We start from the raw sequence: 16,817 nt of genomic DNA, 5'->3' as shown, positions 1-16,817 counted from the left end.
AACTGCATTGCTAATCTTGATCTGACTTATTTAAATAGGTGACTCAATACTATAAATCACTCCTGGGATGGCCACTCCAATTAATGCGTGTCAAAAAGAATTTTTTTTCTATTTATATTCACCCTAAACAATGCACATTGTCACTGAGATGCAAAGGACTACTGTAAATTAGGGGCAAGATTTATAGAGGTGTGCACATTACATTTAAATTGCTGCACATTTGTACAGTCGCGGAAACAGGGAACTCCAAAGGTGAAAAGAAACCTATTAGAGTAGAAATCACCTGGCATCTTGGGATGGCTACAGTGAAGGGTTGCAATTTTGCTGGTAGTTGAGTTTGTTGTGGTTATTTACATTGAGAGAGCACCAATGCAACAGGCGCCATTGAAATACTCATAAAACAAGCATCGTGATGCAATATTTTGGTGATGGGACAAGAGTTTCGTATATAGTGTGGGAACTATTAAATTAGATGCTTGTTTTTGGACCCTGTCTAAAAAAAAAATAGCCTTGTGATTTGTGCACTAGTCCAGATGTGGCAACGACAAAAAAGCTTTCTAGCCTGGTAGAGAGAGTTTATATGCAACAGACTTGTCAACATCTATGTATTTCATTTCTTTTTTTTATCCTTTGAGATGAGGCTTCATAATTTTTGTATTCATTATTTTGTGGAATTGTAATCCTCATCTTCATGGTTGTTGTTTCACCACATTTTGGCCAACTCATCCTCTGGCCTTCTTCAGCTGATTAATACAAGAGGATAGGAATGCTGAGTTTTGTAACTGTATCCCCAGTAATCACTAGGGATACAGTTACAAGATTCAGAAGAAAGTCAGAGGATGAGTTGGCTAAAACGTGGTGAAACAACAACTATTAAGATGAGGACAACAGTCCACAAAAGAATGCACGTATCTCCTATGTAGTTGTTCCAACCTATTTTACCTATGAATGTTAGGCTGAGGAGTTTGAAAGTTGAACTCTCAGGTAGCCATGGCAATCGGTGGTTGGAAAGGTTTCTTATAATTGTTAAAGTCTTAGTAGCATTAAACATAAACATTTTTAATGGAATTCTATCCAGACACCAGACACCAAAAAAACAATTTCATACTTGCGGTTTGTGGAGCAAAGTGCCAAGTAACCGTTTCCGCTCATTGGATGAACTGATTTTTTCTTCTTCACCAACTAAGTGATTGGCATCTTCTAAAAGCTCGACAACATGGATGTCCATTGGATTCATACCCTGAAATAAAAATGAAATATTTTTAAAACAAAAATGAAAACTACCATAAATATGAATTTTTAACTTATCTTTCTATTTATTTCTATAGTCTTTCTATATTTTATTGTTATTTTCATAATAGGTGCTTGACTGAGCTCCAATCTATAGTTCATCCCTATAAAACATTCCCAACAAAACTCGTCTAACTACAACCATTGTAAATAATTTTCCTTTTTTACTGTGTACCTAAAACTAAATGACACTTCCATGGACAAAGTTTCTTTTCAAGAACTACTCATCTATGGAACAAAATTAAATGCTTGTTTTTCAACCATGTCTAAAAACAAAAGAATCGTGGTTTGTACACCAGCTCAGATGTTGCAACAGCACTTTATGCAACAGCAAATGGTGGTTTTGTAGAGATATAAGATACAGGCAGGTGAGAGAAGTTTTCTAGCCTGGTAAAAGGAGTTTACTTTCTATGCAGTAGACTTACTGCTTCCTCACGGACTACAACATGGTCATTTTCAAGTTCAATGTTAACAAATTTTTGTTGAGCTGTCCTATTAAATCAAATTCTGCCTAATCTCAACGATTATGCTTTTATAATCAAACTCATTAACCCTTATCCTTGAATAGCCTTTGAGCTTTGATGAATAGTGATTCGTTAGTATATAGCAAAAAAAGCAATGGTGTGAAGCTTTTTGCTTGAGAGGTGTTTTTGTGCTCCACACTTTTAAGTATGTCAAATCAACAAAGGTGGACTAACTATGACACACGTAGGAACTAACATAATTTATCTGTTCTATCACGATTTTATACTTATTCATTTAGTTACAAGCTTTGTATTTATTTAGTTTATTTCGTTCTTGTTCAGAATTCCTCCAATATTTTAATTATGAAAAACAAGGGAGATAACAATAATTCAAACTTGCATAATTTTATGTTGTAATGCCTACTATTCCCATTAATTGCTTAAAAATTACTTTCTTTATAAAAATAAAACTACTTTATCATTTTACTTGATTTTTGAAATATGATATTTTGTTTTATTTTTTTAATCATCTTAAAAAAACTTTATACTCTGTCTACAGTTAATTGCTATTTCAGTTCTACAATTTAGTAATTTTTGTCATCATTCAAATTTTAAATTTCTAGTTTCTCATTCAAGCATATTTGAATTATTCAGACTATGGTTTTCATCTTAATTGTATTGCATTGAACCTAAGATAAAATTGCTAAATTTTAATTAGTTCTGATAACTCTCTTCTGGAGGTAGAAGGTTCACTCTTCAGAACCGGCAATACAGGGAATTTCAGCAACACTTCACATGATCAGAGAGTTAATTTAAATAGTTTTAAAATTAAAAAATAAAAAAATATCAAACATGCGATGTTGTCTCATATGTCATCTGATTTTGCGAAAATTGGTTGAGTAGTTTCTTGTGTACTTTTGTTAATTTAGAAAGAAACAAAGGAACCACAACATACTAAAATCCTAATAACCAAACCCACCTGAAAACAATAACGCTACCTGGTATCAGGAATAATATAACAAATTTCTAGCAATTTATTTATAACTATAATATATATATATAAAGAGAAATTTGCAGCAGATGGAACCGTCCAGAACGTCAACAAGAAACGTTCTGGACGACCTCGGACATCCACGAGCCCTGGAAAAGAAGAGCAGGTGCAGGAAAAACTCTTTCGATCACCACAGAAATCACTTTGACAAATTGCTCGGGAAACCCACATCTCAAAAGATAGCGTCCATCGCATCATGAAGCGTCTGCACTGGAAATGCTACATTCCAACACTAATTCATGCTCTCAACGAAGACAATCCTGACCGGAGAGTCAAATTCTGTGAATGGTACCTGGCAAAATGTGCAGAGGATGCAGGGTTTCCCCACTAAATTGTGTGGAGCGATGAGCCAACGTTTAAATTAAATGGCACCATTAATCATCAATTGCACATACTGGGGTCCTATAAATCCTCATGTAACACTTGAACACCATGTAAACTTGCCAGGAGTAAGGAGTGGGATATCCGCACTGGGCATCATAGGGCCATTTTTTATTAACGGAACTGTCACTGGTGAGAGATACCTTAACTTGCTTCAGGAGTTTGTTGGTCCACAAATTTCGAACATGATTCTTTAATCACATTCATCTTCTGTATTCAAAGCTATTCCATTTCACTGTATGTTCATAAATAAAGTATTTCTCGTCATTCGACGTATGGGTACATTTTTTTGAGACACCCTGTATATATCACCCTCTGTAAAATAATTTTTTTTCCATTCTAATCTGAATGTTTTTAAAGTTGGTGCTGTCTTTTTACCTTTACTTTTGTATAATGCCGGCTTTTTCTGATGAGAAACATTTAGCTTTGAAATGCCATGATCTAAAAAGGTTTCTCCCTTATTCCTTTTTCTGTAACCTTTATTGATTTGATAATGTAATAAAGTTCCTATGTAAATTTATGCTTTATCTTCTTAACTTATTCTATATATGTATGTGTATATATGTATGTGTGTGCACCAGCATGCAGAGAGGGATGCGATGACTCTCAATATTCCAATTAGAGATGGAAATAAGATAGTAACTCTCAAATTTCAACAGTTGTAAATCAATTTTGAAGGCTCACTGCACTACAAAGGCAGTAGGTCGTCCTTCATTTTTTTAACCTGATGTACATTTTCTTAGCCAGAGAAGATGGTGCTCTCTAAACTTGCATATGGCATAAGCATCCATCAAAAGCAAACGACATGCTTGTTCATTTCTGTGTTTTCTTACATAATAAATCTTTTCATTCATGTTTCATCTATATTTACATACTCAAACTATCCCCATTTTTCATATTTCTGAGTATTAGGACTTAAACTTGGACATTTAGAATATACAATCAAGTCTATGCACATCACTGTGTGTGTGTATACAATAAATGTTTTCATTTACAAATGCTTCAAGTTGGGAATTTTTACATTTGTTCTCAATAGGAGCCATGATAATAACAAAAATAAAGAAAAGACTATGCAAGTGAAAAAAATTACCACACATTTTTTATTACTCCTGGGCAACATCGAGTTTCCATGCTAGTTCTATAAATAATAAAAAATGAAGAACAGGATGAATGTGAAATACCTTTTTTTCGCGTTCAATATTGATTTTATTTCCACCTCCTTGGGTTTCCTGACTGACGACAAGGCAGTCCAGTTTGTGGTCACTGATTGTTGGGCCATAAATGTCCAACAGCGGAACAATGTCTAACGGAAGATTTGGTCTTACATCGGTCAAAAATGTTTTAACATTTTCAATTCGTTTATCTATCGGTTCAATAAGTTCACATAATTTCTTCCCTACAAAACAGAAATATCAGACATAATTTTTATGACTTTTTGAAAATAAAATAAAAAAATATACATGCAAGGTTTGTCTAATATATAATTAGACTAGGTGTGACTTATGGGAGAAAGAGGGCTAAGCTAATTGTATTATTTACTTCTTAGGAGCATAAGATGTTCTTTATTTTTAAAACAGAACAAAAGAGAGATAGAGTTTTGTCTTCTTTTTCATATTGATTACTTTTGTGTTCATTTCCTATTGAGAAAGAGAGGAACAGAGTTTTGTCTTTTTCTTGTTGATTAGTTTTGTTTCAATGATTCTAAATAGTGAATAAGAATTAAATTGAAGAGATTGTGAATCTAAAAATAAAGCATGAAACCTTTGTTTTGAAAGCATCAGATTAGAGATGGGTTTGCAGGTCAAGATATCACATTAATATCTACTTTTTTATTAGATACCAACATAACAACCTCTTGACCTAGAAAGTTTTAAACTTGTCTCAAATTGACAAATTCTGCATTAGTGAATATAATAAATTCATTTCTCATAGTACTGGTCGACTCATGAAATAAATACATTTTTTTTACTTTTTCAGACAATATGCTAATTAAAATATCCACAAATCTTTTATTAAATGCTTTACTTCTATATTATTCATACTGATAATATAGAAGTAACAATATATATCATCATCATCATCATGAGAATAAAGAGACCCAAAACATGGTTTAAGTTGGGTTATAGTCAGCTAACATACTTCTTAACTTCTTGCATAGCGCTACCAGAAGTGGTTACAAAGCAAATCAGGTTCTTCACTTTTATTGTTCTTCAATATTTCTATTGTGAAGCGATTTATTGATATAGAAGAAAGGGACATTATTGAAAAGTATGCAATAAAAATTAACAAAATTATACAGATAAAAATAACACAATTAATCTTTAAATGCACTTTTAATAACAAAATTTAAAAGATAAGTTTTATTTTATTTGAAATTTTATAAGATAAATATGTTTATGAAATTATAAAAATACTTTTTAAAAAATTTTTAAAATAAAAGTTTTTTTTATTTCAATTTACATATGTTTATGAAAGTATAAAAATAAAATTATTGAAATCAAATCAAATTAGTAAAATTAAAATAACAAAATTTCAAACATCATAAAAAACGTATCCAATACATAATATTCTCCAAATAGTTTAAAAAGATTTTAAAAACTGTTTTCAATAATTAAAAAAAAAAAAAAAAAAAAAAGAGCGCAAAAAGTGTTAAAAAAAATTCTTTAAAAAAATAAAACTAATTAATCTTAATTAAAATAAGACCAAAAAAAATTTTCTATGATTATTAAATAAAAAAAAGAACGATCGGAAAAACATAATAAAAGGTAGTACATGCACAGAGGAGATACTGGCGTGAGAGAAAAAATGCAAATGAACAGATTTTCCTTGTCACCGCTTTCGGTAGCACTATGCCGGAAGTTAGGAAGTATATTAGCTGACTATACTCGTAACCTTAAGTAATTTGGGAGTGAACTCTAACTATATGGGAATGTAAATGAATCAACATATATAGATTGGAAACCATTCTGATAGATTACATATTAGAACACCACATATATATATATATATATATCCTTAGAAAGGATAAAGATGAAAATATGTACACATACATTGTCTATTGTATTTAATGATATATATATATATATATATATATTGATAAAAAGAGCAATAATATTTTAAATAAATATTAGTAATTATTTTAACTATATTTATCTGCATAAGGAATTTGATTTTAAAAAATTAAGATTAAAGTAAAATAATAAAAAAGTTCTTGCATTAAAAAAGCTTTTCATTTTTTATTTTAGTATTTCTAACCCCTATATCAATGACTTGTTTCTTTATATATAATATATTAGTAGGTAGGTTTAATAATGGACTTAGATCTAAAATTGTTGGACATGAACATGTATTTTGTATAGATGTACATGAAAAGATAGGTTCATGAAAAACATACTTGCAATTAGAGGTTCGTCAGAAATACCGATAGTCAAACTATCTGCCGCCAAGAAACACGCTTGGCTCAATAATAATTTATGTCCAATGTGCAATCGGTCAAAAGTGCCACCAAGAGTGACATGATGTTTTACATTAACTAGACTATTAACCAAGCTGATACCATTAACATGTCTTTCCTCCATTACAGCATCCTCCTTTTCCTCCATAGATAACAGCGGCAGTCTTCTGATGTTTACAGTTTTAGCAGTATGATGCAGACAGAAACAGCGATTTATATCGCGAAGCAAGTCAGATGTATTTTCATGCTGTTGCTGCGAAAAGTCATGCAAGACAATATCGTAATCCCGTGAAAGCCTGTAACTGGAAAAATTTAGTTTTCCATTAGTAAAATGCCCCTGTAGAACACGGAGGTCCATATGTTGGAATGCCTGTGAATTTATTCGATAAAAATCTTGTACAAGATGAACTGCTTCATGTGTCACTGGAACAGCTTGCAATGAAAATCCTTTGGTGGCAGAGCTGATACTGGGGTCATGAATATTTTGGGGTACTTGAGGCTGGAGATGAATGTATAATGTATCTTGAACCAGATTTTTGGCAGCCGCAAGGACATGAGGAATTCTTTTTTTTAGCTTTGAAAATGGTGAAGTCAAAATCAATAGGCCAGATCTTGCCATATTTCAATTTGAAGCATGAAATTTCCAGATAATCTGAAAGACAAATAATAAATAAATAACTATCGATGAGCATAAAATTTCACAAGTAAAGCATGAGTTATCTGCCCCTGTGTTAATTACTATTTGAACAAGCAAAGCATGACTTGTCTCCCTCCCCCCTGCAATTGCTACTACTTGAATAAGTAAAATATGAATTATCCCTATGATTAGTTTAGGCCTTTTGATTCCTTGGGGGAACATAGAGCCACAACGACGCCCCTCCAACAGACCCGGTTCTGGCTGGTCCTCTTCAGTTCGACCCATGTCATTCTGGCAGCCCTGGTCTCAGCCTCAATGCTTCTTTTCCATGTCTGCCTCAGGTGACCAATTTTACGCTTGCCTTGCGATTTCCATTCAAGGGCCTGCCTGGTGATGTTGGATGCAGGTTTCCACAAGGTGTGGCCAATCATCAAAAGGGTTGTCGGCGCACTGGCTTCCTGGAGGCTTTCACACGCTCGCGTCATGAACTCTACTAGAGAGGACCCTTCCCAGGCCAGGAAGTCCATAAATGATGTTGCGGTTTCTGTAACTTTCTTTTACAGAATTGGATTGTTGGACGTATTCTAACCCCCAACCTGCAGGACCAGTGAGTGCTCTTAGTCTGATCTCTACCTTTCAACCTGTCTGGCTTCGGTGACCCTACCAGGAGACGAACCATGCCAAGGTTGCACTCACTAGGAGGCATCCCTATGATTACAACTACTTAAAGAAAAGCATGAGCTGTCTCTCCACTACTTGAAGAAACAAATCACTGCTGCTTGAAATCATGAATTGTCTCCCCCTAAGATCAGTTCCACTTCACAAGCAAATCATGATCACAACTACCTCAACAAGCATGAGTTGACCATCCGCTTCTTGTGATGACTGCTACTTGAACAAATAAATCATAAGTTATTCACCCCTGAGATCACTGCTATTTGCACAAGTAAAAAAGGATTATCTCCCCTTGTCTTCACTACTTGAATAATCGAAGCATAAGTTGTCTTTCCCTGAGATCACATAAATAATGGAAGTATTTCACTTGAGCACTGATAATTAGCTATGAGATCCTGAATATGGTGGATGTAATTCGGATTCATATTAGATTTACATTATTCAATAAAAGATTACACAACTTGTTATAGAAATGGCTACCACAATAGCACATTGTAGCCGAGAGCAGATAGATGTAGTTTATCGTTAAGTTTGTCAAGTGAGTGATATATTCTTCCTTCCCATAGCAATCAACCTATATTTGTATTTAATACAGGTCAGAACATAATTTTTTTGTTTCTATTTTTTTAGAGCGGTGATTTTTATAAAACTTTTTTCTTTAACAACTTTCACGCATCATATTGATTTCTCAATCTACTGTAATACAATTTTATTCAATAAAATTTTTAAAAAAGTAGCATTAATCATCTTTCATGGAATACAATTAGACATTTACAAAAAGTTATGCTGTACTCTGTATATTAACGTGAATATCTGTATGTGTTCTCTATAGAAAGATTAGAGAATCTATATAAAAACTAAAGGCATATTTATTAGTGATGGGACAATTCCAAAATTTTTTCGATTCTGATACAATTACTGATTCTGTTCAAAATTTCCGGAATAAACAGAAGAGAGTTCCACAGGTGTGCAGTTCTTAAAAAGAAGCTTTGTTCATGGAATCTACATTTAGGTTTAGGCACAGATAAAGAGCGGGGGAAATTATTGATAGTGTTTACAGCCAAACGAGTGTTTCTCGTGAATGTTTGGTGAGGGGGGGCATAGATTGGAGTTCAGATGAGCATTTGCCATGAAAATAATGATAAAACAGAGACAGGCTCGCAGTACCACTTCTGTGAGAAAGAGGTTGCAGGGAAGAGAAAAGGGCATCCTCCACTAGGCTACGAAGTCTATACTGAACTCTGTCAAGGCAGGATAAGATCTTCCTAGCAGCTCCTGCCCAGATGTGACCACAATACTCCATCCTTGGACGTACCTGGCTCTTATATAGATAGAGAATTGCATCAGCAGGTAGATATCTACTGGATCGATAGAAGGATCCCATCATTTTTCCAGCGACCTTGGCAACAGATTTGAGGTACATATTCCATTTTAAAGGTGTTTTTTTTTTTTTAATTTAATATCTTGGGACTTTACTAATTATCTTTGAAATAGACTCAGAAAACTAATATTTATTTTTCAAGGGATTTTTTACAATGAATTTATTTAACTTCAAAATTTAGCTGAACTTGTCAGTTTTCAAATATTGCTGTGAAAACATTTTTCATTATAACTGTTTTTTTCATGTGTACAATTTTTTTTTTTTAAATTAACTTTAGTCTTTAATCTTTCAAATACAATCAAAAAGTAGTCGGAAACCTACAAAACAAAATATGATAAATCGGATTTCAAAACTATATCCCCCTATCTTTTTTTCGCCATTATTGCCCGTACCTCTAAAAAACAATGGGCGATGACTCTATTAAGGTGCCTGTGTACTTTTGCTATCGTGCTATTTTTAAGTAGTTTTTTTTTTGCAGGCTAAATTTAAGATTCACGATATCTTTATTATTATTAAGTGGAAGCACAGAATGATTACAAAACACCCTCTCCTCTCCTCCCTATATATAGAGTGGCTTTCGAAATAATAACATTATTTCAGCATGGTGGAAAAATGCACAAGTACCCTCAATAATTCAAACTAGCAAAATTTATGTGGTAATGCCTACGAATTCCCATTAATTGCTTAAAAATGATTTCCTTTATAAAAACAGAATTAAAAGTGACTTTTTAGTATCAGCTGACATGATTTTGTAAACATACACAGACGGAACTTGATGGATGAGAACGCATCCTTAAGCAAGGTATTGTGCGAACCCTTTTCTAGTCTCACACAAAAACACGCATTCACATCTCAAGCTATATTACTTGTCATATACATACGCGCACACAAACATATGCGTGCACGTCCACACACGTACATATATTCACGTTCGCGTATATACACTCACATTCACGTGTATACACACACACACGCTAACGTACACACATGTACTCACATATGTGCACACATGGACAATGTCACTTCCCCTTTCAAAGGAAATCCACACATGCGCAAAAGACCACCGGAAACAACTATAAAAGCAAGAGCAATAAGCAGCTTCTTCCTTTTTCCGACTCGCCTTCCGAGCCGAGTGGTCGGCACACCAGCCGTTGCCGTTTCAGCAGGCGCGCGTGCCTCACGCCACTTGCTACCATGTGGGGCAAAAAGCTAACAAACAGCACGTACACTTTACACGCTTTCTCTTTCCATGAACTGGATTGACTTTCTCACTCTTTCTCTCTCTATCTACAACGTGTGCCGGAGAACACCTCCACGTAGCTGACTGCTAACATGGCACACAGCTTTACTGATATCAACCCTCTATCTTTGTCTTTGTCTACACGCTGGACTATCATTCCCATTTCCACTACATTATTCACTTCTCTTCCCACGCGCGAACAAACGATAGTGACCCAAATGTGAGATGAACACACATTTCCTTTTTCTTTCTACACCACCAGTCCGGCAACAAACGATGGTTACACCCACGCGGACAACACGGCCGGACATGAACACGTGTTATACCTAAAACATTCATTCTTCAACAGTAAATAAACGACATGTTTATTTTATCCAGCAATTGAGTTGTTGTTTCCTTCATTCCATTCGTTTCATTATTTTCTTTTGTAACAGGATTGGGATTTATATATGTCCTAGTCCTCTACAGTATGTTTTGATCAATGATCATTAACTGAATCAAATTGTTATATAAAAAAAGGTACTTATGCAGAGAGGGATCCGTGCTGAAATAATGACGTTATTATTTAAAAAGGTATTCTTAACATGGGGAGGGGAGGGTGTTTTGTACCTATTCTGTACTCTAACCTTACAATTAAAAAAAAAAAACATATCATAAAACTTTAATTAAACTTGGAAATACGATTTAAAAAAATAGCGCGGATCAGTAAGTACATTAGCACCAAATAATGTTTAAATGATCTGAAAGCTGAAAAGTTCAGATGCTTATTTATTTTTAAAAGAAAACCAACCAAACAAACAAAAAGTCAGAAAATGCCCACACATTTTTATGGTGTACATACTCGTCACGGAACGGAGATGTCATCTTCCAAAAATCGCATATATCAATTGATCAAGTAGTTTTTTTTTTATTATTAAAAAAATTGGTACTAGTGCACTTATTGATCCGTGCTGAAATAATAACGTTATTATTTAAAAAGCCGTCCTTAACATGGGGAGGCGAGGGTGTTTTGTAACTATTCTATACTTTAACTTTACAATTGAATAAAAAAAAAAACATATCATAAAACTTTAATTAAACTTGGAAATCAAATACGATTTAAAAATAGCGCGGATCAGTAAGTGCACTAGAACCAAAAGAATTAAATTTTACGAATTTTAGCGATTCATAATTTTTGGCAGCTATTGTTCCCTAAGGAATCAAGAGGCCTAAACTATTGATTATAAATAAAGGGATACAACTCAATTTGAAGATCAAAATAAGTCTTGTAATAAATAGAGTCTTAAAATCGTAAAAACTATAACTACGTATTTTTTTAAATATGACATCCGTGAAGATTTTTCTGTATTTTTGTTTTCGTAATTAAGTGTAATCATAAATAAGTTCCAAAAGTTAAAATAATAAAAAAGACAGGAAATAAAAATAAACAAATTAAATTTAAGCTAAGTCTTACCTGTTAATTTTCAAACAACCATTACAGTTAAAATTAAAGGTTTTACTAAATAAATATTTTGATTTTCTCAACGGACAATTTACAACAGTAAACGTTTTTAAAAAAAACTGTAAACACCGGATAAAAAAAGAATAAAATACAAGAAAATATTCTAAATAATGACTAACAAATTATTTCACATGACAAATGATTAAAGAAATAATGATAAATATTTAATTTACTAATATTTATTATTATTTATTTAAGTCAAAATATAATTCATATTAATGTGATAGCAAAAGCGGAGTTTACAGGTACGTGAAAAGTAAACACATGGGACGAGGAAAACGTTTTTAGACGGAAGTGGGAGGAGGTTTTAAAAATTAAAAAAATACAGAAGCGGAAGTGAGATCTGCAGTAAATGCATCCCGCAGTAAATAGATTAACAATTTGATCCTATTTGAATTTTAAAAGATAAAATTATTTAAAATATATATATATATATTATAATCATGGTTATAATAACAATTGTGTACTGAATAAATAAAATCTATTTTTAATAAACAGTTATTTTGGGTTTTTTTAAGCGAAATAAATTAGCTTATTTGATTGGATAATTCTATTATAGTCAGCTAACGTACCTCCTAAATCTGGGCGTGTATGCTACCAAACCGCCGGTTTGGCAAACCTGTAATAAGGCACATTAGTTCCTTCGTCTTTTTTCTCTCCTGTCCATAGACTCATTTTATTTTTAATTATGTTTTTCCGATTTTTTTTTTTTTTTTTTTTTTTTGTAAGAATCATTGAAAATTTTTTCGGTCTTAAGAATATTGAAATTAGTTTTATTTTTTTTTAAAGAATTATTGAAAACACTTTTTGCGCTCTTTTTTTCTTTTAAAGAATTATTGAAACTATTTTGAGATACGTATTTTTTTATGATATTTGAAATTTTGTTATTTTGATTTCAATAATTTAATTTCATTCGATTTCAATTTTTTTATATTTATACTGGGTTTGTATTACTGTACACATAGATTCGAAAAAGTTGTCAAAAAACAAATATATAACAAATAAATGTTATTAAAAGCAAGATAAGTTACTTTTCTACTAAACTGGATATATTTTTCGTGTTTTTATTCAATGTAACATGTTTATTCAGCTCGAAAAACATACATTGTTTACAGATGTATTGGAAAATTCAAAATGGCGCCCGACTCTCTCTCTTTAACACGGTAAGTTCGGGAAAAGGTGTTATAAATAATAAACTAGAACAAATATTATTAAAAAACTACCGAATATATGTCAACCTATGTCACGGTAATATATATTGAGCGAGTTTCTAACAGTATTTTGTCTAGTTTTATATTTATAGCACCTTTTCCAAAACTTACCACGTTAAAGAGAGAGTCGGGCACCATTTTGAATTTTCCAATACATCGGTAAACACAGTATGTTTTTCGAGCTGAATAAACATGTTACATTAAATAAAAACACTGAAAACATATCCAGTTAGGTAGAAAAGTAACTTATCTTACCTTTGATAACATTTATTTGTTATATATTTATTTTTTAACAACTTTTTCGAATCTATGTGTACAGTATTACAAACCCATTATACTTTCATACACATTGTCGCGTGAAGAAATTTTTTTCTTAAACTTCAATTATCCTTTTCTCAATAATTGAATTCAGTTTTCAAGTGTCTTAGAAAACTTTGAGGTGAATTTTCTTCTTTTGGTTCTTTTCAACAATTTTAATGCCTAGTTAGGACAGAGTTGTACTTCGCCTAAGTTATTTTTCAGGCCTTGTTCTTTTCAACAATTTTAATGTCTTGTTAGGACAGAGTTGTATATCGCCTTAGTAAATTTTCAGGCGTCCCTTTTTATCCGAGACCTTAAAGGAATGCATTCGATACTTGTTGTCTCGACGACGCCCTTTCCGCAACTGCCGAATTAATTAAAAAATGTCACACACGTGCTTCAATTTAGCACGAAAACGTCTCATCCAATTAACGGGCATAAGGGAGTCAGGTGACATAAAAGAAAGGGGAAGCTAGGGAAAGGGGCAGGAAGGGAGTTAAGAAGGAAGGAAGGAAGAACAGAAACAGCAGAAAGAAGGAAAGAAAAAAGGAAAGAAAGATGGTGGAAGATAATTTCCACACTCTCCCTAAAAAGAAAAAAGACAAAAAGAAAAATCCTCAAACAATCTAATACCAAACGTATTCTGGATTTCTTTCATTTAAAGATTTAACAGACCTTACAGGCCTAGACCGAAAGTTTTCCCTGTCCTGACTAGTTCTCGAGCTCAGAGAATTGCCCTCTCCATCGTTAGAAGCTTGGTGAGAGTGGGTTATGGAAAGTTCTAAAGGACACAAGTTCCTTAAGGAATGTTCCTGAGTGCTGCCATCACTCCTTTTGATTAAAGCTGACCGAACTAAGCTATCCGATCCAGAAGTTAGATTAACCACCCTTCCCAAAGACCAATAAGGACGAGGCTTCATAGGGTTTTTTATCAAAACGACATCGCCCAGCTTAATCATATTTTCAAAATCAGATTGGTAAAGATCTTGCGACAACTCTCTCAAACCCAAGAGATATTGTTCATATCATAGCCTTTTAAAACGATTCAAGAATTCATCTCTACATCCCAGACTCTCAATAAGATCTTCTTTGCTAGGGGGGTTATCCTGGAAACAATCTTCTTCTAAGGACAAAAACACAGAGTTTTTATGTAAGGGATGCACAAAGGCATTAGGAGTAATCACCTCTAAGCCAGAATCATCAGAGCAACGATAGGTCAAAGGCCGATCGTTAACAGATCCCTGCACATCTGACAGAACCGTCAAAAGTTGAAAATAACTTAACTTCCTACATCCTATAACCTTGAAAAGACAACCTTTTACAACTCGAATTAATCTTTCCCACACAGCACCGTACCAAGCAGAATATAAAGGTATCGTTTGGTGTTTGATAAGATGGGCATCAACTGTCCCTCTAAATTCGTCAGACAAATAAACCTGTTTGACAAGGTCACAACCCGCAACAAAGGACTTTGCATTATCCGAATAAATGTGAGAAGGGACTCCATAAAAATTGAAAATCTCACAAATGCCAAAACCACAGACTGAGTGGTCATATCAGGCAACAGTTCCAAGTGTATAGCTCGCACACTAAAACAGGTGAAGATTGAAATATACATCTTTTTAGTTTCATCACCTTCATGCACTCAGAAATGGCCAGTAAAATCGATCCCGGTGTGCAAAAACAGCTTAACTAAATTAACCCGATGCTTAGGCAAATTTGTAACCTTGGGATATCTAAATGAAAGAGTGTTTGTTCTGCCTTCAGACCGGGCTCTTTTTTAACAAGGGACACACGCTTTAAGAGCACCGGTGCCTCGTGCCTCGTTCTCATTCATCTCTGTGCGAGTTTTTTCTTATATAGTTTTCTTTCTTATTTCTTCCCTTCCTGATCTTTCTTTATCGAAAAAACTTAACCGTTTAGGCATTCAAAAAAAAAAAAAAGAAGGGATATAAGGTAAAGGAAAAAACTCTATGTCGCCATCTTTCGAGAACTCTGAGTTCCCATGCAATCTCGTCTTAGTCTCGTTTTGCGATTCTGTCCTTCCTCCTTTTTTCACCGCGGAATTTGAAACGATACGCACGGACTTACTCGACTCCATGAACTGGGCTTCCCCCGTTCTAAACCATGAGGTACGTTCAGAACATCCCATTATTCCTTTACCTGCCTATTCCTTCTTTGAAAAACTTGAAACCCTATTTCTGTTTAATTAATCTAGTGTGTGACTTCTATATTCAATTTGGAGAAATTCTAATTTATTCTCTCCTTCTTCGCTCGCACAGAACTTATATCTTTTTTCAGACTTCTATTCCTATTTTTATTTCATGGGCGCTTGTGTAGTTTATGCGCCGTACTAGAATAACAACTTTTGTAGAAAAAGAAAAGACATTTTCTAACTACTCCATACTTTCACCTAACGATTTAATAAAAAAAAAGAAAAGACATTTTCTAACCACTCCATACTTTCACCTAACGATTTAATAAAAAAAAAGAAAAGACATTTTCTAACCGCTCCAGACTTTCACCTAACAATTTAATGGAGAAAAGACATTTTCTAACCGTTACGGATTTTCACCTAACAGTTGATTGAAAAAGATAAGATATCCCAGAATCTGTTAATTTGGAAGCCTGTCCAAAACATAATTATTTTCATGTATTATTTCCTTTTGTTTAATTATGTTTTCTCCTTTTAACTATTTGTTTTGTTTTTGTTTCAGATTTTTTTACCTAATTAATAAAGTATTTTCAACGTAATAGTTGTTTTCGTTATGTTAATTTGAGTTTATCTGTCTGGCCAACGCACGCTTTCTGAAGTTGACTGCTGGACGGTATTGTAGGTACCTGAAAGCAAGATTCTGAGGAATAACTGCTGCGAGTTCCAGAACAGTGTTATATTTTTTGCAAATGACACAACAAGATATCACCGTTTTAATAGCTTGTCTAGCTTTGGGTATCCAGAATCCCAACATTCTGAATTTGCTAAGCGTAGCAGCAATTCCCAGATGCTTACACTTTAAATGACATTCCATGATTATTAAACTTGTAACATGACAAGACTTGGGAAGCAGAATAGGATGAAGGACGGCATTAGAAAAATAAGTAGATTGACCAATTCTACCTCGTGAGCGAATCAATCCTTCATCGTCCAAAAATAAATTAAATTTAGAAACCAAAGGGAGGGGGGGGGTTCACCGCCATCAGACTTAGACAAATAATCCTTTTCCTTAGAAAG

General features: G+C 33.5%; 1 protein-coding gene across 1 annotated transcript in view; it reads right to left on the bottom strand.

Annotated features, from left to right (window-relative positions):
- Positions 1 to 12,164, bottom strand: part of LOC145263679 (bifunctional coenzyme A synthase-like) — a 45,733-nt gene extending 33,569 nt beyond the window's left edge. The window contains exons 1-4 of the mRNA XM_080120563.1: positions 12,027 to 12,164; positions 6,581 to 7,292; positions 4,368 to 4,582; positions 1,109 to 1,240 (exon numbers count right to left, since the gene is read on the bottom strand). Of these exons, the coding sequence (XP_079976689.1) occupies positions 1,109 to 1,240; positions 4,368 to 4,582; positions 6,581 to 7,259 (1,026 nt within the window). The 5' untranslated portion in view covers positions 7,260 to 7,292; positions 12,027 to 12,164. The remainder of the gene's footprint in view (positions 1 to 1,108; positions 1,241 to 4,367; positions 4,583 to 6,580; positions 7,293 to 12,026) is intronic.
- Between the last annotated feature and the right edge of the window lie 4,653 nt (positions 12,165 to 16,817).

Source organism: Euprymna scolopes, chromosome 39 (assembly GCF_053919585.1).
Source record: "Euprymna scolopes isolate OS-2025 chromosome 39, ASM5391958v1, whole genome shotgun sequence".
Taxonomy (NCBI): Eukaryota; Metazoa; Mollusca; class Cephalopoda; order Sepiida; family Sepiolidae; genus Euprymna; species Euprymna scolopes.
The sequence above is the reverse complement of the archived record's forward strand: the minus strand, read 5'-3'. Positions and strand labels throughout refer to the sequence as shown.